General features: G+C 39.8%; 2 protein-coding genes across 4 annotated transcripts; one reads left to right on the forward strand and one right to left on the reverse strand.

The window, feature by feature from the left end:
• On the forward strand, positions 1-7,547 carry LOC108264487 (histone-lysine N-methyltransferase PRDM9). 2 transcript variants are annotated; one of them, XM_017466072.3, is made up of 7 exons: positions 1-288; positions 1,948-1,984; positions 2,102-2,207; positions 3,785-4,056; positions 4,582-4,649; positions 4,781-4,971; positions 5,484-7,547. In XM_017466072.3, the coding sequence occupies exons 2-7, from the start codon at positions 1,964-1,966 to the stop codon at positions 6,656-6,658; spliced, it is 1,833 nt and encodes a 610-aa protein (XP_017321561.3). In that variant the 5' UTR covers positions 1-288; positions 1,948-1,963; the 3' UTR covers positions 6,659-7,547. The 2 variants fall into 2 exon arrangements, with proteins under 2 accessions (XP_017321561.3, XP_017321562.3); XM_017466073.3 differs by lacking the exon at positions 1-288 and adding an exon at positions 320-488.
• A 14,278-nt stretch (positions 7,548-21,825) lies between these two features.
• On the reverse strand, positions 21,826-25,491 carry mibp2 (muscle-specific beta 1 integrin binding protein 2). 2 transcript variants are annotated; one of them, XM_017466101.3, is made up of 8 exons: positions 25,220-25,491; positions 24,479-24,569; positions 23,627-23,675; positions 23,270-23,453; positions 22,722-22,793; positions 22,492-22,598; positions 22,221-22,305; positions 21,826-22,074 (listed from the first exon to the last, which is right to left on the reverse strand). In XM_017466101.3, the coding sequence occupies exons 1-8, from the start codon at positions 25,243-25,245 to the stop codon at positions 22,056-22,058; spliced, it is 633 nt and encodes a 210-aa protein (XP_017321590.1). In that variant the 5' UTR covers positions 25,246-25,491; the 3' UTR covers positions 21,826-22,055. The 2 variants fall into 2 exon arrangements, with proteins under 2 accessions (XP_017321590.1, XP_047009507.1); XM_047153551.2 differs by lacking the exons at positions 23,627-23,675; positions 25,220-25,491.
• Between the last annotated feature and the right edge of the window lie 466 nt (positions 25,492-25,957).

Here is a 25,957-nt window from a genome sequence, read left to right on the forward strand (position 1 = left end):
GTTAGTATTAGTGTTAATGTTAGATTAGTGTTAGTTTATTAGTATTACTGGGATGCTCCAGTAGGTGGCAGTGTGCATGTCTGGTATCCAGGCGCTGACAGCAGTAGAAGAAGCGCGCGCGGTAGTTTTCCTGACTGGATTTCTGATCTTTCAGACCCAGCTTCTTCATCTCTTCCCGAAATCATTTCTCTCAGGGTTTTCCAGAGAATATTGGATTTAATCTGCTGTAAAATAAATAAAAGTGTCTGTATGTGAGGTGTTTCACTACATCGTGCTTTAAAGCTCGAGGTGAGTGAAACTGGAGCTTGCTAACTGAGCTGTTCGGCTAACGGATAGCGGCTAAATCCCAAATGCCTCCAGATTCCCCGTGGAAGTGCACTAGATCTGATTATAAAGACTTCTTATACATTATCTAGTGCACACTGTAGAGGGTCTGTGATATTTGGGATGGAACCTTAGTCAATTGTTTCAGGTAGTCAAGCCCTGAGGTAACTTTTTTCAAGATAGATCCGTGTCGAATTTTCTGGGGGTTTTTTATTGGGAAGCTCATTTCTTTTGTACATTTGACACTTTATCGAATTTAATACATCTAATAGAATTTATTAGCGTTTCATTATTCTTCTGTATCATCAATTTCTGACGGTTTTAGGGTGTGTCAGCTCTCTTAGTTTACAGAATATATTAATTATAATATTTTCACTATGATGTTTTCTATTGAAAAAAGTAATAATAAGGAAATGTTACATTAAGGCTCGAGGATATGATAATATAATATCAATATTATGATAAATTATGTGACAATAGACTTTTGTGAGATATCACTGATATTATGAAACCCTCATAGAAGTTGTAATGGTTTTAAAGGGAATTGTACTGGTTTTAATTGGTTTTAATGGTCCCTGTGGGTCTCTGCTGGTAATTTTTTGCCTTCTATTGGTGGCATGTTATGTCTAGTGGATACCATTAAGGACCCGTAATGTTTTGTTGTCATTGGTTGGTTGTTTTTTGGTTACCTGATGGTTTCTAATGGTATTTGTAGTGTAAACCATTAGAATTTCTATGATGGTTTCCATTGGGGTTGTTTTTTTTCAGCTGGGATATTTTTGTCTTGGAAACCACCCATATTCCTGTGAGAAGTTAGGAGGACGTTCTTGTCATTTCTGCTAGTGCAGTTACAATAGAGTTTAATAGGAGAACAGTTTAAACAAAAATGCTAGAGAGTCATTTTTTTCCATCGACGCTTTCATTTTCCAGCGATGTTCGGCATCATATTAATGAGAAATCCAGCGTAGAAGTCGTGGAGATGTTCGCGTTAATGCGGTCCCAGAATGCAGTGCTGTTTTACATCTCCGCTTGAGTTATGGGTTATGGAAGGTACTCGGCTCAGCTAGTTAACGATCTACGAGATGACCAAGTTGAAGCTTTGGAAGCTGATCTGTAGCTGAAAGAACGGAACATAATAAAGGACTAAAGCGCCACTGCATCGTTCTCTTTAGGGAGAGATGAAGATAGAGCTAAATCACACTGCACCGCTATCAGCAGATAGTCGAATGGCATTGTGGGTAATTTAAGAAATTGTTAACCCAAGTGAAAATAAGCCAACATATCCCTGAAAGAAGTCTAAACATCAGGACACTTTTGAAAATCACATGTTAAGTATGAAGAGCTTCAAGGGAATGTTTTATTCTTAGTGGTTCTGGATGGTTTGTCTAATTGCCTTGTTATTTCACGCAAGAAGAATGGTCCTCACTGTATGTTCTGGTGATTTTTTTAATAGTATCCAGAAAATCCCTAATAGAAGCACAGCGTAATATGATGAAAACCATTACAGCTGATTCCAATTAAAATCCAGTATGTGATGGAAACCATCAGAGATGTTCCCTAATGCATTGTAATGTTATTATTTGTATTTATTTATTTGTTTTTTTGTTTGTTTGTTTTCTGAAGGACTAGCGGGGAAACCATGAAGCCATGCTCACTAGCGGTAAATATTCATTCTCCATAAGATGTTTTCAGTCTCTAGTGAAGATTTCTAAACAGTCATGTAATGATGTGTATGCTAATTGGTGGATTCTTCTTCACATATGGTTTGCTTCGCAAGGGCAAGAACATGCAGCTAAACGAGGACACCTGTGAAAGCAGCATGCACAACGAACTGAAAATTATCTACATTAAAGAAGAAGAACCTAACGATGACGAGTACCTCTGTGAGAGCAGTCTGAGTCTAAATAACACTCTTCATGATTCTGCATCCTGTTTTTAGTTGAACCTAAACGTTCATGCTAGCAAGTGTCTCTTGTGGTTTGTCAGTTGTGGCTGTGGCCTGTGCAGATTTTTTTTTTCCTGATGAAAAACAGTAATAGATATATATAGCTTCTAAAGCTGGCTAATAAAACACAAATGAAATATCACACAAATATTTGATTTACACGTTGTCAGATTAGCTAAGTGTACTAGCTACGTACACTCTCCAAAGGCACCAACAATCTCTGCTACTTCCTTCCAAGCTTTATTTTTTCTTTGTAATGTATCTGTACACATTTGATAATTGTACGTAGGAACAAAAGTTGTGAGCAAGGAACTGAAGAAACGCTGCACTACACGTAACATAAGATTGATCCGAGAAATTATTTTAGATAAAGTTCCCTACATGAGTTTTAATATTACACAACACTGATTTCAGAGATATGGTCCAGTGTGTAGACGTAACTGATTTAGGCCTAAACAAAGTAAATATCAATAAAAAAAAAACTCTTTGCTTAAAGTAGATGTTACTGTGCATGTTGGTCGTTTACATCCCCGATACTGCCAAGCTGCCACTGTCTGGCCATTGAGGAAGACCTTTATCCCTTTCTGCTCCAGGGGGCTGTATCATGGCTGACCCTGCACTCTGACCCCAACTTCCTAACAACCTTGTCAGATATGAAATCTGTGCAAATCTTTTCTGATAATAAAGACTATCTTCATTTTCCTTCATTCTCATCCAAAGTCCAATCTGTGCTTTACCACACTCAAGCCAGAGGTGATGGGGTTTGTGTGTGGAAACCCAATCCATGAAACTCATTACAGAGTTCCTAATTTGGAACTCTGTAATGAGGGTTTGCATCTGAGCACATGATTTTTATGCACTGTCTTGAAGCCATTTAAGCAAAAATCGCCTTTAGATAAAATGTGTACAGACTGTTTTGTGTATTTGTGTTTAATAATTCACTCATGGTAGATACAGTGTTTTGATGTAATATAAATATTCTTATTGAGGTAGTGAGAGAAGTAGGGGCTCATTGTTTAAGGTTTTGTGCTACTGATTTTGAGTTCAAACCCCAGCATCACCAAGCCGTCACTGCTGGTTCCTTGTGCTAGACCATCAACCATCAACTGCTCAGTTGTGTTTCATTTCAATTATAAGTTGTTTTGGAGAAAAACCTCAGCCGAGCGAGCAAATATAAATGTAAACATTAAGTTCACATGAGGAGAGGTTTCCTGTAGATTAACACGTTGGTGTGGTTTGGTTAAATATGATAGATATCTGGCATTGTTAAAAATGTTTTTAGTGGAGTCAGTGTTTAGACGTTTTCTGTTTTTAAAGTAGTTTTTGCATTCAAGTATACATTTATATGATCTGTATGGGTTGGAGATTAGTCCTACAAACATTCTTCCTTACAAATTTACAAAGTTAGTTTCTGGCACTTTCACGGAATCACTTCTGGCAAAGCATAAACCAGACTTAAGTATTGATCAGAAATTCCTATTGAATCTTTTTATTTCTTTCCTTTGTTGTGCTCAGACTGTGAGGATTGCAGATGCTTTTTCTACAACAAGTGTGAGGTTCATGGTGCAGCTCTCTTCATCCATGATACCCCCGTTCCCATGGGAGTCGCTGACAGAGCCAGACAAACCCTTCCTTTCGGTCTCGAGGTTGGGCAGTCCGATATATCCGGTGCAGGCCTGGGAGTGTTTAATAAAGGGGACACCGTTCCAGTTGGTGCTCACTTTGGGCCCTACCAGGGAGAACTGGTAGACAAAGAGGAAGCCATGAACAGTGGATACTCTTGGGTGGTGAGGTGGTTTCCTAGTAAATTATTAGAATTTTTATAAACATTCAAATTATAAATTAATAACTGCATATCTCTGAGTCTGAAAAATCAGCAGCAAACGTTAAGCAAACCTCAAGTCTGTATGTTCTCTGCCTCTAGTAACTATTATGATAATAATAATATCAATAATAAATGTATTTACTTATATAAAATTTGCTTTTCAAGCCTCTGAAAGCCATAGCGCCCATGCTTCACAGTCTGGAGCAGTACCAAAAAGTCAATTGGAGGTAGAGGATGTTGGTAAACTGCAGAAATGAGTGGTAAATCATGAACGTGCGGTAAACTATTCAGCATTAGAATGATGTTTTCTGCTGGGAATTGGGAAAAGAATTCTTAAAATGGTCTTATAGTGGAAACAATAATCCTGAATTACATTTTTGATGCACGATTAAAAGAGGATTTAACAATCCCGGGAATAGACACGAAGATGTGAAAAAAAAAAAACATTTATGCATATAATTATATCATTATATCACATTTTTTTCAGATATACAGGAACGGACAATGTGAGAAGTACATAGATGCCAAAAGAGAGATGTATTCTAACTGGATGAGGTGAGTTATACACTGCTAAAATCTGAAAGTTATCCATTTCACTGCTCAATATTTACTTGGAAAAACAATTTAATCGTACGTCTTCCACTCATGGATAACTTTTTCCCTCCGTGCCGTCCTCATTCTGTCAGGTATGTGAATTGTGCTCGTAATGATGAAGAACAGAATCTGGTTGCGTTCCAGTATCAAGGGGGGGTTATCTACCGCTGCTGTCGAGCGATAAAACCAGGACAGGAGCTCTTGGTGTGGTATGAGGAGGACTACGCTCAAGATCTCGGAATTACCTTCGACTACCTCTGGAGCAAAAAGTGCTCTGCAAATGGTTATGTCCAAACACTGTAATTTTGAATGCTTATTTGCTTTAAACATAATTTTAGACTTTAAAACCGAAAATTAACACCTTATTTCATCAGGTAAATAATAAGCAATTTTTTATTTTAATTCTACTGACCTCAGTTGGTTCCATCTAACTGCCTAACATCAGGGAACCAAGGAACTTGTATATAATGTAATGTAAGAACCAAGACTCAATACGTCATGGATTATAGCAGGAATTTAAAAGTGAGGTGACTAACCAAAGTATTGGCCGGAAGTATTGCAGGATCTCAGATAGCATGAGTGAATTCATAGCTCAGTAAGTTTTTTATTCATATACATTTTACCCATATCGCCTACCTGTACAGGTAAAAAACCCAAATGTAGAAGAGTTCTTGGCTGTGTCCCTTTACATTATACTGCTTTTCACCACTTACAAAGGTTACCCATTATGCTTTGGACTGCTTCCAGTCATGAAGAGGTTTTGCAATTCACTTTTGCTTTCTTCTTCTGCTTCAGAAATGAACGACGCCCTGCAAGTCTTCTCCTGCTCCATGTGTCATCTTTCCTACACAGCTCAAATTTACCTCCACAGACACATGAGGAGATGCCACCATGATGAATATGTGAGCATGTTGCAAGAAGAAGAGATTAAATCCGAGAATCTGGGGACCACAAGCAGCTCCGGTAGTGAGCAAGTGTCTTCTCAGAACAGTAGCACCTTTCAGGAAGAAATGCACGACTGCCCAGATTGTGGGATGAGTTTTACTTTACCGAGCCACCTCGAAATGCACCAGCGCGTTCACACGGGAGAAAAGCCGTATCCCTGCCCACAGTGCGGGAAGAGTTTTACTCAACAGAGTAATCTCCGAACGCACGTACGCATTCATACGGGAGAGAAGCCGTACCAGTGCTCAGACTGTAGCAAGAGTTTCACTCATCGGAGTAGCCTCCATCTGCATCAGCGCATTCACACGGGAGAGAGGCCGTACCACTGCTTATATTGTAGTAAGAGTTTTATACAGCAGAGTGCTTTCCAGCAGCACCAGCGCATTCACACGGGAGAGAAACCGTATCAGTGCTCACAGTGTGCGAAGAGCTTTACTCAGATGAGCTCGCTCCAACTACACCAGAGCACGCACACCGGAGAAAGGCCGTATCAGTGCTTACAGTGCGGAAAGAGGTTTACTAGACAGAGTCATCTCCAAACCCACCAAAGCACTCACACGGAAGAGAAACCGCATCACTGCTCACAGTGCGAGAAGAGTTTTACGCTACGGAGTCAACTCCAAGCGCACGCTCGCATCCACACAAGAGAGAAGCCGTATCCTTGCTCACACTGTGGGAAGAACTTTCCTTTCCAGAGCCATCTCCAAATCCACGAGCGCAGTCACACCGGTGAGAAACCTTTTCACTGCTCAGTGTGTGGGAAGAGTTTTATCGACAGAGGCACTCTCAAAACGCATCAGCGCATCCACACGGGAGAGCGGCCGTATCGCTGCTCGGACTGTGGGAAGGCGTTTACTCAGAGGAGTTCTCTCCAGCGACACCAGCGACTTCACACAGAAGACAAGCTGTATCACTGTTCAGGATGTGGGCGGGGGTTTACTGATTTAAGTACATTTCAGACGCACAAGTGCACTTACGCGGAGCCATCAGCTCGTGATATTGATCTCGCAAATCAAGAAACATGACTAACATTATTGATCATCGGGTTAGTTGGAGTACTAAACGAGTCTTATCCTGGTCTTGAACTCTTGTTGGAAGCAACAAAAAAAACCGTATTGCATATAATATGATATTTTATTTCAGTGTTTGTCTTTAAGATTTCTATTGCTTTATAAATCATTCACGACGTCTATACGAAACATTTCATTGGAATTTATAATCCTTGAATAAACTAACTTAACCTATTTAAATTTAAAGCATCGTTATGGCGTGGAGGTGTACAGCCAGTCATTAAGAGAAAAATGGTTGAGGAAGAATTGGGCAAAATGCTGGAGATGCAAGTGAAAGAAGAGTCACTGTGACTGGAACCGTCCCATCGTACGCGTGAGAAGGGGAGTTACAGTTCTGCGTGGATTTTCGGTGCATGAATGTGGTTTAGAGATTTGATGCCTGTGCAATGCTGCGTATTTACAAGATATTAGATAGGCTAGGTTCAGCTTGCTTTTATTCAACACTGAATTTATTTAAGAGCTACTTGCAGTTCCTATATCTTTAGTCCATGACCAGGAAATAAAACACAGATCTTAAACTACAGTTGGACCAATCGAGGGGAGAGGAGTCAGCGGGCTTGAGTGTGAGGATACATTGATGTTTCCTATACTGAAGTATTTTTGTTGTTGTACAGTGCAACATAGCCTACAGTAGAAATGTTGCACCTCGCTGAAAAAGTAAACATTAAGGTATGAGATAGCGATCAATAATGTTTAGCATATAATCACTGTTGTAGCCTATTGCAAGAAAATATCTTAGCAAGTGAAGATATCTAGAATAAAGTAAAGGTTATCTACTATTTCTCATTATGAAGTTGTTATATAACAAATATAAGGACATTAAACCTATTTCTAGACATCCGGAGCGACTTAGAGAAGTGCTTGGAAGTCTCTGTCAATAAATACATCCTGATACCGGTTCACTAGATCACAAACTAATAATGCCATCAGTCTGAGAAATCTGTTAAGTGCTAATTTAAGTATTAAAGTAATAATTTTGCTTCTTTCTAGAAATAAATGCTTGAAATTAGTATCTTTGTCTAGAAACAGCCTTGAAGAGCACCTATTATGGGATTTGAAATGTCCCTAATTTTGTTTTGAAGGTCTCGTACAATAGATTTACACGCATCCGGGATTAAAAAACACTTTAACGTTCGCATTATTTAAACTGCAGCATTACAATTTTTCCCCCCGGTGTCACAAACGACTCGTTAAATGATCTGTACTAAAGGATTCATTCTAAACTCCTTTCAGAGAGCATACTCTGCTCTGATTGGTCAGATGTCCCAGTCTGTTGTGATTGGTCTACCGCTGTCAGCGTGTGTCGATGAAGACCAGAGGCGGGGCTTTTTGTTACAAACCTACATAGGTTAGTACAGGAAGTAATGGAATCACTAACGAATCATTTCAGCTGTTCAGAATCGATTCCTTCTTTTGGGAGTCAGTAACTCCGTTTGTCCTGCGCTTTGATTTCTGAAACTTTGCAGACTTTTTATATTCACAAACAGCTACGTATATAACACACTACATGAAAGGTAATATTTCAAAAACCATAATAGGTGCACTTTAGTAATCTTGTATTTGTGCAAAAACAATCTGTGAAATTTTAGCTGAATTTGCCTTTATTCAAACGGTTTTTTTACTTGCTAGGATATCATTTTTCAGAGTCTGTGAGTTTACAGATTTGCTATACAGCTGGGAAACATGGCATCAATAACTGAATTCAGTACAGTCACTTTAAAATGATGCTTCAGTGAGCAAGAATGTCTCATCTGGTAAATGTTTTTGTCCTAGTTTCTTGATTTTGTTCCTTTTTTCTCCTTCCTGTAAGAATAAAAGGAACGAGAAGGCGCAACTAGAAAAATTTGGATTCCAGTGTAAATGATGATGTGTATTCACCTGCTGCAGTCCTACTTCTCCAATTCTGTTCCTCCACTTCTCTTTCTGTCTGATACTGAATGCATTACGATATCACGTGTTTCACAATTTCGATAACCTGACACTTCTCACACTTCCCTGTGTTGTGTTTCTGATCATCAGCCTGTCCGGGATTGTGCGATCTCAGAAAGTAATGAAAAATCAAGCCAACTCCGCAATATTCAGAGGAGCTTGCAGTTTTTCCTTAATTACCGTAGATTTCCTGCAGATAATGGCCGACACGTCATGTGACATCATCACAACATGCATTCAGCCAATGCCATCTTCGATTGACGTGTGTTGAACAATTACATTTACGGTATTTGTCAGACGCCCTTATCAGTTCAGTGTGATTTGTATTTTATTATTTTAACAATGGACGTTGTCTCAAAGCAGCTTTACAGAAATATATACATTCACGATATAGATTTTAAATGTATGAATTTCTCATCTGGGTGACACTGGATAGTGCGATTATAAATAAACACACCCCTTCTATAAATGTGCTAATACTACATGATCAAATAGTGCAGTTGTGTAAGCAGGAAATTCATTACAGTTTCTACATGAAGTCTGTTGTGTTGAACTTCTCCACTGGTCACTGATGGAGACTTGAGTGCAGAACCGTTTGTGGTGATTGTAGTGATAAAGCTATCACAGCATAACTGTTCATATGAACTGAGGTCCAAAGCATCTTTATGGTGTTTTAAGTGGAACCGTCCTCAGTAATCACAGTGAGATTTAGACTGCACCATGTGGGACATCCTCAGCAGTAGCATGATGAAACTGATGAGAACTCCAACCAGACATAAAGCATCAGGATTATCCAGAGCAATTTACATGAATCTCATTTATACAACTGCGAAGTTGAGGGTTAACACACAGTGGCAGTGCTGGGATTTGAACTCATGACCTTCTGATCAGTAGTCCTATGTCTTAAACACTGAGTACAGCTGAAAGGTCTCATTTACCAACAAACGTCACTGTGAAAGAATTCTGATTTGCAAAACAATTTCGTACAATTGCAATTTCACCAATTCAAGTAGCTTCCTGAGGGGAAAAAGGACAAAATACTCGGCAAGTTGCAACACATTGTTTTTTTAAAACTGCAGCAAAATCACGCATTTCTGGCTGCAACTGACAAAAAAATCAGCAAAATCCTGTACAGACTGTATCATTTATACTGTTAAACTTAGTTAAGTGACAAGTGTTGAACTGGATCTGAATCACAAAGTACCGATGGTACATATTCAAGTCAGTTAAATTTTACTCGTATTGTGCTTTTAACATTAGATATTTTCTCACAGCAGCTTTACAATCCGGATTATATTTAGAACCCTGATGAGCAAGCTAGAGTCAATGGTGGTGAGGAAAAGCTACCTGAGTTGACATGAGGAAAGAACTTTTGAGGAACCAGACTCAAAAGGGAACCCATCCTCTTCTGGGTGACACCGGATAGTGCGATTATAAATTATAACAGTAAGTATTCAAGTGGCTTATTCCTCTTATACCACAGCTATTAATATCTTTATTGATTAAAGAATGACACATTGTACTTTTGTATTCATTTACACATATCACATTTGCTGTTGCAGAGCGTCTGTGAAGCAAATTAGTTCCTGTTCTCACTTACATTATAGCAGCTATAAACAGTCATGTTACCGAGAAACCACAAAGTGTAAACTCTGTCCTGAAGATGTCAGAAAACATGAATGTTATAGCTTTACCTCTGACAGTTACAAAGTGCTGACACTGGAGACTTCTTCCATAAATGTTGCATAAATGGCTGCTTACAGAAAACTTCACCATGTCAATGATTTTTTCACATCCAATGGACATGTCCCTGTGAACAAGCTGTTACTATAGAAATGATAACATATCAGAACGAACGCATTAATATAAATCTGCGCTACTGTCAGAGCCACTGTTATATAGAATTAATCACCACCTTCTGACCAAATCACAGTCCAGAACTCAGCAGCGCCGTGATGTACAGGTCTATTTATTTGTGGTTCCTAGAATGTTCAGTCTGTTGAGTTATCTCTGGGTTTTAAGATCATTTTTATGTATTGTTTATCAATTTTCCTGCAACATGCTTACATTGATTTATCTTCAGGGAAGCTAATGATGTTAGTTTGAGTCTGAGCGCTGTATAAGCAACATGTATTACTGTACTACATCTAATATTTTCAAATGTTTATTTTGTAAGGTTACAGCCTGACACTCGTCATCACTGCAATACACATTGTGCACTCTAGGTGGCAGCACTGGACCATTTATATATATATATATATATATATATATATATATATATATATATATATATATATATATATATATATATATATATATATATATATATATAATTAATAAATAATAAATTAAAATAACCAGCAGAACGCATCGCCCTTATTATAATGGTGTAATATTATACAGAATAATAAGTTAAGTAAGTAATAAGCATAAGTACAATAAAAACTTATTTAAAAGTCTGATGTGGATTAATTATATTCATATTATATATTCTTTTATATTATATTTTATCCCTATCCTCTAATCTGTAATCAATCTTCAACAGTAATTAACCCCCATATTCCTTACCCTGTACACTAATCCCTCATCCCTAATTCTACAAACCTAACTATAGATATAAGATTAACTAAACCCAATCCCTATAATTTAACTCCCTATAGCATAGTTCTCCTAATCCCTACAGTACATCCAAAACCAGTACACACGTCTAACCACAACTAAACATAATCATTAACATATAGTGAGGGAAAGAAGTATTTGATCCCCTGCTGATTTTGTACGTTTGCCCACTGACAAAGAAATGATCAGTCTATAATTTTAATGGTAGTTGTATTTGAACAGTGAGAGACAGAATAACAACAAAAAAATCCAGAAAAACGCATGTCAAAAATTTTATAAATTAATTTGCATTTTAATGAGGGAAAAAGTATTTGACCCCCTCTCAATCAGAAATATTTCTGGCTCCCAGGTGTATTTTATACAGGTAACGAGCTGAGATTAGGAGCACACTCTTAAAGGGAGTGCTCCTAATATCAGTTTGTTACCTGTATAAAAGACACCTGTCCACAGAAGCAATCAATCAATCAGATTCCAAACTCTCCACCATGGCCAAGACCAAAGAGCTCTCCAAGGATGTCAGGGACAAGACTGTAGACCTACACAAGTCTGGAATGGGCTACAAGACCATTGCCAAGCTGCTTGGTGAGAAGGGGACAACAGTTGGTGCGATTATTCGCAAATAGAAGAAACACAAAAGAACTGTCGACCTCCCTCGGCCTGGGGCTCCATGCAAGATCTCACCTCGTGGAGTTGCATTGATCATGAGAACAGTGAGGAATCAGCCCAGAACTACACGGGAGGATCTTGTCAATGATCTCAAGGCAGCTGGGACCATAGTCATCAAGAAAACAACTGGTAACACACTACGCCGTGAAGGACTGAAATCCTGCAGCGCCCGCAACATCCCCCTGCTCAAGAAAGCACATATACACGCCCGTCTGAAGTTTGCCAATGAACATCTGAATGATTCAGAGGACAACTGGGTGAAAGTGTTGAGGTCAGATGAGACCAAAATGGAGCTCTTTGGCATCAACTCAACTCGCCGTGTTTGGAGGAGGAGGAATGCTGCCTATGACCCCTGGAACACCATCCCCACCGTCAAACATGGAGGTGGAAACATTATGCTTTGGGGGTGTTTTTCTGCTAAGGGGACAGGACAACTTCACCGCATCAAAGGGACGATGGACGGGGCCATGTTCCGTCAAATCTTGGGTGAAAACCTCCTTCCCTCAGACAGGGCATTGAAAATGGGTCGTGGATGGGTATTCCAGCATGACAATGACCCAAAACACACGGCCAAGGCAACAAAGGAGTGGCTCAAGAAGAAGCACATTAAGGTCCTGGAGTGACCTAGGCAGTCTCCAGACCTAAATCCCATAGAAAATCTGTGGAGGGAGCTGAAGGTTCGAGTTGCCAAACGTCAGCCTCGAAACCTTAATGACTTGGAGAAGATCTGCAAAGAGGAGTGGGACAAAATCCCTCCTGAGATGTGTTCAAACCTGGTGGCCAACTACAAGAAACGTCTGACCTCTGTGATTGCCAACAAGGGTTTTTAAACCAAGTACTAAGTCATGTTTTGCAGAGGGGTCAAATACATATTTCCCTCATTAAAATGCAAATCAATTTATAACATTTTTGACATGCGTTTTTCTGGATTTTCTTGTTGTTATTCTGTCTCTCACTGTTCAAATAAATTTACCATTAAAGTTATAGACTGATCATTTCTTTGTCAGTGGGCAAACGTACAAAATCAGCAGGGGATCAAATACTTTTTTCCCTCACTGTATACCCCTGTCCCTTATATACCCCTAACCCCATATACCCCTATCCCTTTTATATGCCTATCCCTTATATACCCCTGTACCTTATATATCCCTATCCCTTATATACCCCTAACCCAATATACCCCTATCCCTTTTATATGCCTATCCCTTATATACCCCTGTACCTTATATATCCCTATCCCTTATATACCCCTAACCCAATATACCCCAATCCCTTTTATACCCTTATCCCTTATATACCCCTAACCCCATATACCCCTGTACCTTATATATCCCTATCCCTTATTTACCCCTATCCCTTATATACCCCTAACCCAATATACCCCAATCCCTTTTATACCCTTATCCCTTATATACCCCTAACCCTATATACCCCTATCCCTTATATACCCCTAACCCTTATATACCCCTAACCCCATATACCCCTAAACCTCATATATCCCTAACCCTTATACTCTTAACCCCATATACCCCTAATCCTATCCCCAATCCCTTATATACTCCTATCCCTACACCCCTATCCCCTAACATTTACACATCTGTTATATAAATTTGATTCAAGTTCGTTCACTTTAATATTTACTTTAAAGCTCTACGATGTTTTAAATGTGAAAATTAAGTGTTGTAAAATTTTAAAAAATAAATAAGTTTATTATTATTATTATTATTATTATATTATTACTAATATAATAACATACTAATATTACTAATTATACTAATAGAGGTAGGAATGTGTGTGTGTGTTTCACACTGCACTGAAATATGCCTCCATATGTATTAATTTGTCTGCTGGACATCCTGCAAACACACACACACACACACACACACACACACACACATATATTCCTGTTCTTACTGCCAACCTGATATCCGGCCAAAACCAACAGGCTTTAAAAACTCCCACACGGATGTGTGTGTGTGTGTGTGTGTTTGTGAGTGTGTGTGTGTGTGTGTGTGTGTGTGTGTGTTTTGGTCCACCAGGAATGTAGGAACTACTCAGTCTGCTCTGGATCTGTGTGTGTTTGTGTGTTGTTGATAAAGAGGTAGTTTTGTGTTTGTGTGCCTTAGACATGTAACACCTCTGGTCAGTCGTTTAGACACGCCGTGTGTGTACTTGTGTGTGTGTGTGTGTGTGAGAGAGAGAGAGAGAGAGAGAGAGAGAGAGAGAGACCTGTCTGGCTCCTCCTTCTCAGTAAGGGCGTAAAATTCAACAACAACAAACCTCCGGTTCAACCCGCAACCACTGGTGTGTGTGTGGAATGATGCGTAGTCTGAGTAAATACTGATTCACCAACACTCATCCTTCACTCTTTCCTTCTGTCTGTTTCTCAAACTATGAATTTCCAACAGAGTGTGTGTGTGTGTGTGTGTGTGTGTGTGTGTGTGTGTGTGTGTGTGTGTGTGTGTGTGTGTGCGTGCACACATAGTTACACTTATTATTTTCCATTTTTTTCAGTTTTTTTCTCCTTACACTTACATTTATTCCGTTTATGATATTCATTATTCCAGGTTTTTGTTTGGGAAATCCGCAGTGAAACATTTACCACATTCGTGCATCGGGAAACTTCAGATATCTCTCAGTAATGTCTGCGTTTGGGACGAAGCCTTAACGTGACTCATTCCTAGTGAGACCAAAAGGGAAAAACTGTACTGTGACACTGAGCTGTGTTTAAATGTCTGGTCACCATTTCGGTTTAGTCATGGACATATTCAATACACACACACTCTCCGCTTCTCCTAGTGTTTTGTTCCATAACAGGAATGATGTCATCTCCTTAACCTCAGACACTGTAGGTGGTTTTGCCATCCAGTGCCACAGCACTGACCTTTCTGAAAACACACACAGATGTGTTACCATTATGGCTTCGTGTGGTTAGAACACTGAGGTTTATGGTTCAAGCATTTTGATTTTTTTGGGTGTGGTGCTCTTTTAGTTTAAGAAGTCACATTGGGGGCGGAGTTAATTTTCAGGCTGGACAAATGTAAACAGAGGCCTGAACTGAAAAAACGATCCAGGTCCATGGCATGGCAGTATTGTGAACCATAGTTTCTCTGAAGTATGTTTGAAAATAGATGATTATTACAGGCGTGTTAACCATTATAAACGTTTCAGTAGTTACACCGGTAGCTGGAAAGATCCAGTATTTTCTAATACAGATGAAAAACCCAACACCTACAGAGTGAAACTACAGTGAGAACTCCACAACCAGAGAAAAGATCGAAACAACAAAACAGCAGTCAGAACGACACGAATAAATGGTGCAAACGGACAAAAGCTCAAGATCGAGACGACCATCGTGACAATTACCTGCAATCTAATAATCATCAGTCGATAAATAAGAGCTGATCCGAATTTCTTGTAAATGCCTCAAAGGAAATAGAGCAATGCAGTTAAAACAAACCAAACTCACGTGATTCTTGTTGTTCTGCTAACGCTGACACGAAACCTGCTCCACATATACACGTGACGTTGGAACTGATTGCATGCAATGTTCAGATAAACGCAGATTTTATACAGAGTTCAGTTTAGCGCCGTCGCAGGGGATAGTTCTGCGCGGTCTTTCACAGCGATGTCAGTTGGTAAATGAGAGATTTTAGCTGTACACGTGTTCGACACGTGAATGGAAGACGGTTTTGGCTGAATGCACGTCTTGATGACGTCACATCACGCGTCCCAGCCCAAATCTGCTGTCAGTTTGAAAAAAATTGCAAGCTCCTCCGAATATCGCGGCGTTTCCTTACTTTTACGTTAATTTCTACAATCGAAAAATCCTGAAAGCCCTGAGGGACTGGCCAGAGAAAAGACCGACACCAGATAAAAACAAACGGACAACAGAACAACAAACAGACAGTGACGTGAACACTGACAACGTATTCTACAAAGAAGTCCTGGATTTTCATAGTAATAGTGAGAATATTCAGACTCTTCTAAGAACAACATGGAATATAAATGTGTTTAGAGGTCGTCTTTACGACTAACAGCCAGTGTTGAGACATAATTTACCAACACTGATAGATGTTTGTGTGAAGAATCTTCACCTCCCTGAGGGATGCCTTATGTTCTCGCATTAGATTTGTTCTGACGCCAACAATGCTCACACGTACTGTGTGTGTGTGTGTGTGTGTGTGTGTACATGTGTGTGTGGTGACGGCGGTCAGTGAAATATGTCTAAACTGAGGCAGCAGTAATAAAGAAGTGAGCTATAAGGGGATTTACAGGCTTGTTTATGCTCTTTGTCTGTTTACGCTCCTTTTCTCAACGTGTGTGTGTGTGTGTGTGTGTGTGTGTGTGTGTGTGTGTGTGTGTGTGTGTGTGTGTGTTTTTGAGACATTTGACCACAGAAGGCCTGTGGCAGCTGTGAGAAGTTTTGCCCGGTTTCTGAGCCTGAAATTCTGAAAAACACACTCTCCTACTCCCTCCATTGACCACACACACACACACACACACACACACACACACACACACACACACACCATGCTGCTGATCTCAGCCCAAACAGAAAAAATGTCAAATTCAAAAAAGCTATTAAAAAAATCTGTACAAACAGAGGCGAGACATTCGAGGAGGAGCATGAGGGACGTGTGTGTGTGTGTGTGTGTGTGTGTGTGTGTGTGTGTGTGTGTGTGTGTGTGTGTGTGCCAGGTGTGATCTTTTCTCTCAGAACATACACATGGTACCATGTGGGTGTAGAAGTAAAGTGCATAAAACAGAAGGAAGTAATGACCATATATGGGAAGTGAAAGGACAAACGTCAGAATACAGTGTGTGAGGGATCGACCGGGACAGAATTATTACAGCACACGCCATTAATGCAGAGTCCAGAGTCCAGACTCAGACCAAATCTGTAGCGGTGTAGTGATCTGTTCAAGCTTTCTGGGGACTTTAAGTGGGGAAAAAATGTTGCTGTGTCATTTTTATTTATATACCTACAGTAATGTTTTCCTGTCACTGATATTTCATTTCATTTTTACATTTTTTACCCGTGAGCCCAGTAAAATGATCTACAAGTTCACTTTGTTTGTTCCTCACACAGGGCTGCGTTTAGATTTGGCAAATTAAGTCCCAAATGATGTCAGTATTTATGTTGGGAAAGTTGCTCGTATTCAGAACCGGGTTCCGTACCTACATAAGTTGATTTTCTGAACTCAGATTATTCAAATTAATGGCATGTAGTTCACGCCCACAAGGTTGGAGATTTTCTTGAGGAGAAGTGTGTGACGAGGGCCTCAATGTCTACATGCAGAAGAAGAAAAAACAACAACATTTTTGTGGACTTTAATGGGATGGTTTTTAAATTCATGAATAGTGTCATACTGTGTATTTAATATTGACCTCGACCTCGGCACACGGTGGCTTAGTGGTTAGCACGTTCGCCTCACACCTCCCGGATTCCTCCGGGTACTCCGGTTTCCTCCCCCAGTCCAAACACATGCATGGTAGGCTGATCGGTGTGTCTAAAGTGTCCGTAGTGTATGAATGGGTGTGTGAGTGTGTGTGTGATTGTGTCCTGTGATGGATCGGCACCCTGTCCAGGGTGTACCCCGCCTTGTGCCCCATGCTCCCTGGGATAGACTCCAGGTTCCCCGAGACCCTGAAAAAAATTGACCTCGACTGACCTTCCACAGTGTGTTTGAGTGGATTTACAGCTAAAACATATATTTCAGTGGTGTGACGTATTGTGGTTCCATCAGACCAATGGTCACCAACCTGCAGGTTTCATCTCCAACCAAAATCTTACACACCTGTTTTAGCTGATCCAGAGCTTCTTAAGGCGATGACTAGATGGATGAGAGGGTCAGGTGGACACCATTATGGTTTGGTGCTAAAGTCTTCAGGAAGGTAGATCTCCAGGAACAGAGTTGGAGACCACTGCATTAGAAGAAACTCAAATGGTTCTCATGCTCAGTAAGATAGGAACATGGCAGAGACACACATTTTATACCTCATTTACATTCTAATCTATTTTATTTTAATTTTGTGGGATATTTTGTAGGTCATTGTTACCTGATTGTGTCCAAGTAAACTTTCACTGGTAGAGTTTGTGATAAGAAACCAACACACGTGAGGATACGGCTATTCCTGATATACATTTGTTGTGCGTAAGAGAACGACACGGGTAGACGCCACTGACGCCACTGATACCTTCACACACACTCACACACACACACACACACACACACACACACACACACACACACACACACACACACACAGTGTGTGTTGAAGTTCAGATGTGTCTGTTATGCTGGAAAAAGAGATACACACTCATAAAGCACAAGCTGATTTATATACACTATGATTTAGTATGGGTTTAACCTTAAATATGTGGTGTGTGTGTGTGTGTGTGCGTGTGTGCGTGTGTGTGTGTGCGTGTGCGTGTGTGTTTTCCCTGGAAAAAGCCAAATGTCTATGTGATGCAACAGAATGAAATATGCTTTTTGGTTTGAAATTTTCCAAGAGACCTTGTGTGTGTGTGTGTGTGTGTGTGTGTGTGTGTGTGTGTGTGTGTGTGTGTGTGTGTGTGTGTGTGTGTGTGTGTGTTCATGGGATGGTGGTGGTCAGTGCTGATGCTGTAACAAGGCATGAGAGTCAACGTTCTGTACGACAGTCGCGCACTAGTGCAATAGCCACCTCTGTGCTAAACACACAAACACACTCTCACATATGTGTGTATTCCTGTAAATGGTGTTTGGCTGTTTTGGGGTCACGACCTTGTGTGTTTACTTACAGTGTTTATAGAATGTACCATTTTGAATGTATTTTTTTCAGAGATCACACACACACACACACATTTACAGGACAAACTACAAAACATGAAAAATCAGGACAAATTTCAGATAAGTTCATGTTTTTAATGTAAAGAGATGAGGTTCTGACGAAAAGAAGGAAGTGAATGATAAATGGTTCCATGTAGAACCTTATCAGTTTCTTTTGTTTGTTCTTTTGTGGGAATTTCTTTTGCCCTTAATTTCCAGTGTCCCTGCTTTACAAGTCCTCAGTTATTATTATTCTCTTGTCCCCTTTCCCTTCATGTCCCTGGTCCTAGGTCCTTCATTTCCTTCTTCTCCTTTCTTCTTTTGTCCTTTTCCCTTCATTTGGTCCATAGTTTTCTTGATGGACAGCTGAAAAGATCATCGGGGTCTCTCTTCCCTCCATCAGAGACATTTACACAACACGCTGTGGTATCTCTTTGCCCTTTATTCCTCAGGAGAACTGTGTACTGACGCTGCACTGTCCTTCACTGTGCCTGTGGTCCTGTTTAATCCACTCGACCCCAGTTTTCACTGTCCCCACTTTACAGGTGTTTACTTTCTCTTGTTTCTACTTTCTAGACTTCAGGTGTTCGTTTATCGTTAATATCCACTATCTGGTGGACCCGCAAGCAAGATTTCAGGTTTCTTAGTGTTATTTTTCTGTTGTGTCTGATTTCCAAGTGCTCCATAATTCCCTCCTTCTCCAGTTCCTCCTTGTCTTAAGTTTATAGATTATTGGTGTACTTGTTCCCTTCTTTCTATTTTCTAGATTTTATGTGTTCTCTAGTTATTTTTTTTTGTCCCTAGTTGCCTTGTTCTTTGCCCTTTTCCTTCATTCCCAGTGTCAATACTTCACAGGTTCGTAGTTTCCTTATGGTGAATGGTCTGCACTCATATATCACTTTTTTTTTTTTAAACCTATTTCCTTGGTTTCTTATCTTATCCTTTCCCCAGTGTGTCTAGTTTTCAGCTGTTCCCCAGTACTACTATTTTAAACGTACTCCTCAGTTTTCAGTGTCTCTAGTTTTCAGGTCCTTCATTCGCCTTTTTCCTTTATTTCTGGGTTCCACATGTTCCATGGTCTCCTCCTCCTTTAGTCACCAGTGTTTCTAGTTTACAGATGCTCGGTTTCCAGGATCTCTAATTTCCTTCATACTTAATTTCCAGTGTCCTGAGTTTAAAGTTTCCTTTTTCTCTTATTTCTGGTGTCCTAGTGCTTCATAGTTTCTCTACTTTCCCTTAGTTACCACTCTCCATAGTTTATAAATCCTGGGTATACTTCTTCCCTTAATTCCATTTTCAAGACTTTAGATGTTCTCTAGTTTCCTTCATCTGTAAAATTCCAGTGTCCGTAGTTTGCAGGTTATTAATTCCCCTGTTCCCTTGTTTATATTTCCCTTCCAGTGTCTGTTTTTTCCTTGCTCTTATTGTTGTTGTTGTTGTTTTTCAGTGTTACTAGTTTTCAAGAATTTCCTAGTTTCTATCCATATTGTTCCAGTGTTCTAGATTTGAGATGTTTCCATGTTAAAAGGGTTCCGTGTCCGTGGTGATAATGGAGCATTATATTGAGTATCATCTTAGGAAAATGTTTAATAACATGTGTGTGCATGCATGGGCGTGCTGAGTTTATGATTCACACAACACACACACACACACACACACACACACACACACACACACACACCTCACTGTTATTGACTTCAGATCCTGCTCTATTTCTGTAATCGTCGTTTCACCAAAACTCATTTTCCCTGTGTGTGTGTGTGTGTGTGTGTGTGCGCTAAAACTGTAAATACGTTTGTACAGCATGTAGTTAAAAATACACTATAGTGCAAACCTAACACACACACACACACACACTTCCTGTTTGCTTTGTTAAACTGGGCAGGTCACGGGTGATTCAGGATGTCACTTATAAACCGGTTATTAATATATTCTATTTCATCCACATCAATCATTTTTACATTACGCTTGTCCACCCAGGGGTTAATTTGGGGTTGAGTAGATGGAGGAGTAATCTGTGTAGAATCAGTGTGGTTCGGTTTATGTGTGATCAACTGTAATATTACAGAAGTGTGATTAATACAAATGGACCCCATTGGTTTCTGTTCTAAAGACTTCAGTGAACCCACTACAGAAGACTTTATCGTCTTTGGCATAAACGTTACATCAAACGATTCGTATCCGAATATCAAAGACAAAACCTTTAAACTATTAATATTAATGATCTGACCAACTGATAATAAAATTCCAGAGCCGTTACAATAAACTAAACATCGAACCTGTTAAGTACAAATGATTTTAATAGTGATGTTGAGTTTTGAGTCGTTTTATATTTTTTATTAACGTTTTAGTTTTTCAATCTTTTTATATATGAAGCACGTTGAGATTTTCACCTCAACTATATATTTTTTTCTAAATAATTTCCATTTTGTTCAGTACAGCTGTTGCGGTGCTTAACAAGCATCTGGATTCCTCCAGATTAAAATTCTATTAAATTCTAATTCACGTCGCACGTTTAAAGCGTTCACCTTCATATTCACCGTACACTTACAGTCTGAGAAGCAAAGAAAGGGTCTTTGGATAATTACAGGTTCTATTTGGAAAACTTTCTCACAGGGAAACACTATTGTAGGTTCTTTTAAAGGTTCCCTAAAATGCTCAAACAAGCCACGGAAGTGTACCGCGTGACCTGGTGGTGTGGATCAGACACACTGGATTAGACTATCATAAGGAAGACTTCAATCAGAAAACGAAGGCGTTGATTAGTTTTCTGGACCAGCAGCTCTGACTGTAGCGCAGGTTTATTTTAATATCAATGCGCTCCTAATATTAACACGTTATCATTTCTATAGCAACGGCTCATTCACAGCGAGTTCAACGTAAACAGATTAAAAACGTGTCTAATCTCTGAGATGTTCATGTGACGCGTATGGAAGGAGTCTCCAGTGTCAGCGCTGTGTAACAGTCAGAGATGAAGTGTTGATTATTTTACTGCGAGTGGGCTCGAGAGACGAGATTCACAGACTTACGCTATTTTAACCATGAACAAGTATGACACACACACACACACACACACACACACACACACAGGTATAGGAGTGGTATCTTTAATACGGAGTGTGTAATTCTCCAGAGCATCTAACAGGAGTTTGCTTTGTTATTACAGCAAATAAATATGGAGGATATACATGTATAAAAGAGCTAAAGCAGGTAACAGTCAACGCAGAGCCAGTCTGAGACCACACCCACACCCACACACTCTCTCTCGCACACCCACACACACTTCTGCGGCAGTGATGACTTTATATTCCTCCTTCTGCATCTTAGTGCTGATCAGCAGACCTGCAACACACACACACACACACACACACACACACACACACACACACACACACATTAGCAATCAACAGAAAAAAAATGTGGCGTTCAAAAAACCACTAATCCCCTCATGATGCTCCGTACTGCACTCTAATCAAACACAGCCGCACCTCATTAGGTTCTGGATGTTGTTGAGGATGTCTCCGTACACGGTGTTGAAGAGCTGTGCCTTCGACAGGGTTCCATCAAGTTGTTCTGTAAACGTAAACAAACACACACACACATTCCAGCATTGGTTACCATACAGGTTCATCCCAAACCACCATACTACTGCACTAATAGCAGAGATGCCACACTGTTTACTGCGGAAGTGCGTCGGTTTGGGACGCAGCCCACAGAGAAGCTGAAATAAAACACACACACACACACACACACTCTTACCGACATCCACTCCCATGTCCTCCATAAGTTTCTTGTGTTTGACGTACATCGGCCAAACGTGACCATCGAACAGACCCGGGGGGTCCGGCACAGCGTAGTTCCTTGAGCTGAACACATATACACACACACACGCACACGTATACACACACATGAGATGTAGAACTGACCAGACTGGACTGTTTTATCAAAAACACACACACACACACACACACACACACAGTGATACTCACCACCTTCTCTTTTTGCATTCTTCATACGGGATGGAAATAAACAAGCGCTGATCGAACACGTCAATCAGAGGACTGCAAACAAAACACGACAAAAACTCTTTCATCTGAATAAAATCGTTTCACTCAGCAATCAGGAAACGAAATAAAAACTAGAAAAGGTTTTTACTCGACACAGGAAGGAAAAGTCACTGTTCAACGCGGTTAAAACTGAGAGAACGCTGTTGCTAGGCAACCAGTTAACACGGTCATAAACGACTGTGTTACGTTTCTTTACAGCAAAAATGAAACAAGCCCGTTAGGGCATTTACATTTATTCACTTAGCAGACGCTTTTATCCAGAGCGAATTACAAATGAGAACGCTAAACAACTAAACAACTTTAGGAACGCTAAACACTTTCGACGTGCAGACTCACAATTCGAATCTGAGAGAATTTCTTGAGTACGGATAAAATTACACATTATATCATCTACATAATGAAGTATCACATCTTCCAGCATTTTGAGAAATTATAACATTGTATAAAGACGTGTGTGTGTGTGTGTGTACCCGTAGGTGTAGAGCAGAAACCCTTCCACGATGAGGATGTGCACGCCCTCGTCCTCGCCGGAGTGAGGCAGGATCTCATGATCCAGCGTGCTCTCCACACCGTGAGAGCGTTCAAACTTCACTGGGTTCTCCTGCCAGGCGTAGATGGTGCTCATCATGGCGTCCATGTCCAAAGCTGTGATCACTACACATACACACACACACACACACATACACGCACACAGAGAGCCAATCAGATGGCAGGACAGCACTTCATCCAAATGGCGTCTCAATTAAGAAACATACACAACGTTATTCATTAATCAAGGCGCCTTGTTCACTCACACACACACTCACACACACACACACAGCGCTTACCATCATACTGCTTAAAGCCATCCTCCCCGACTTCGATCTCATCCTGGGGCTGAAACACACACGTGTACATTCAGCGAGGCTGAACCGCGAGGGTGTGGCTTTAGTTTAGATTTGTGCTAACATCTAAACAGCTAGCATTCTAATCTCCAAACACTCCAACACACACACACACACACACCTAAAATACCCACCATGCTACCTCTAAATATAACTAAACTAACATCCCAGCCTGCTCAAGTTTACACACAGGAAGTGAAGATCAGAAAGTAGGCTAGTAAACACTTACAGGCCCTAACCTTCAAGTCAGTAACAACAAGTTCCCCTTCTTTCTTCTCTAATTCTTTTCTTTTTTGGGGGGAAGTTGCTGCTACGGCAAGAGCAAAGTCAGAGACAAAATTTGAACCGTAACTAACAGTAATAATAATAATAATAATAATAATAATAATAATAAGTTATCATCTGTAGATGTTCTGTGTTGTAAGAAATCCTCGTATCTCCAAAACAATCCTTTCAGAGGATTTTTTAAAAATCGGAAAACAGAGTACAAACCAAAACGAGGTTGACTTAAAGGACATCTCTCATTGTGCCGAGCTTGCAGAGAGATCAAACGGACCGCTTTCACAGTCAATAAACTCACGAGGTGTTACTCTGGAACCGATCCTTTTATTCCGTGCATCATAAACACGATTTCTGTACAAGGACACGCGGAAATTTCAAACGTGGCCACGGCGGCCCCCAGGTTTCCCGAGGTTTTCCATCAGACAGCGATAATACGATAACGAGTTCTTCTCTTATCTCAGTACAACTTTACATATACACCTTAAAATAAAAATGAATTATTATGACGCTGACCTTGAAGAAGTCGTCTTGATGCACCACGCAGCAGTTGGGCAGGTTGCGATGCAGACGTTCAGTCAGGGTAGTTTTACCCCCGTTAGTTACCCTGACAACAGAGGAACAACAACAACAAGGCTCATTAACACAAACACTCGTTAACACACACACACACACACACTCCAAAGTGAAATGCAGTCATTAAATAGTGCACACTGTGTAGTGAACTAAAACAATATGAACTCTCGAGATTGTTATGTTATTTTATATATATATATATATATAATTAACACACTTCTATGAAGCGTTTAACATTGGGTCACTATCTAATATACATAAAACAGATTCTTCTTAAATAGATATTTTTTAACTTTATTACATATTTTATGCTTATATAGCCTATATTTATACATTATACACACACACATACATATATATATATACATATAAAATACACATTTTTTCCTTTTTTTATTTTTTCTCCTGAACATGCTGGCACCAAAAGATCCCTCCTGGATCAATAAATATATATATTTATGATTATTATTCATATAAACACATATTTACATCTTGTTTATTTATTTATGTTTTAATAACATTCATTTTTAAACAGATTTTAAAGAACATAAATATGAAATATTAACAGTAATGCTGATAGACCACGCTACACAACCCGGAAGTGGATCCTTTCATTCATTCGTTACTGTACGTGCACGAGCACGTGGCCTACACAGCTCGCGCGCTGTCTCTCTCACTTACCCTCCGATACCGATGATGAACTTCATGTTTCTTTCACGCGCACAGATGTTGTGTAAAAAATGGCGGGTTTTATATAAACGGTTCCGCTGAGCGCGAGTCGAAAACAAAAAGAGGCGGTTTTGTTTTGTTGTTTTTTTGAAGTTTCAAAAAGAAAAAGGCAAAACGTCAACTACTCGATTCCTCCATGTTGGAGTCGGGTGAAAGTCGGTACAGCGACGCTGCTGCTTCTCCACGAGCTTCCACCAAGAGAAAGCCGAGTGCTCACTCACGCGCTGCTCTACCCTCTCTGCTGCACCTGATTGGCTATTTAAAGAACACCACGTCCACGTAACCACGCTCCAGCCAATCAGAGAGCTCCTCCTTAAGCGCCGCCCCTCCAGGCCTAACTGTTGAGAGATTAAATAAATAAATAAATAAAAACGGCTGCTTGTTTATTTCCATTCAGATTTTATTAGTTGTTGGCTGTTGTTGTTTTTTAAAACTTGAGATTCCAGTTGAACAATTTTTATTATTTAGTTTTATATTACAGTACTTTTATTTATTATGATTTGCAATGAATCATGTAATTATCGCTTATTATCGTTTTTTAAAATATATATATACTGTCAACAACAACTAAAAACAATGTTTGTGGGTCCACTTCTAATTTCTTTATTCATTTTATATGATTCTATTATTTACTATTGTTTCCACGTCTAATGTTTAAAACCAGTTCTGATGTCAAGATTTTTGTGTCTG

This window comes from Ictalurus punctatus, chromosome 4, assembly GCF_001660625.3.
Source record: "Ictalurus punctatus breed USDA103 chromosome 4, Coco_2.0, whole genome shotgun sequence".
Classification (NCBI taxonomy): Eukaryota; Metazoa; Chordata; class Actinopteri; order Siluriformes; family Ictaluridae; genus Ictalurus; species Ictalurus punctatus.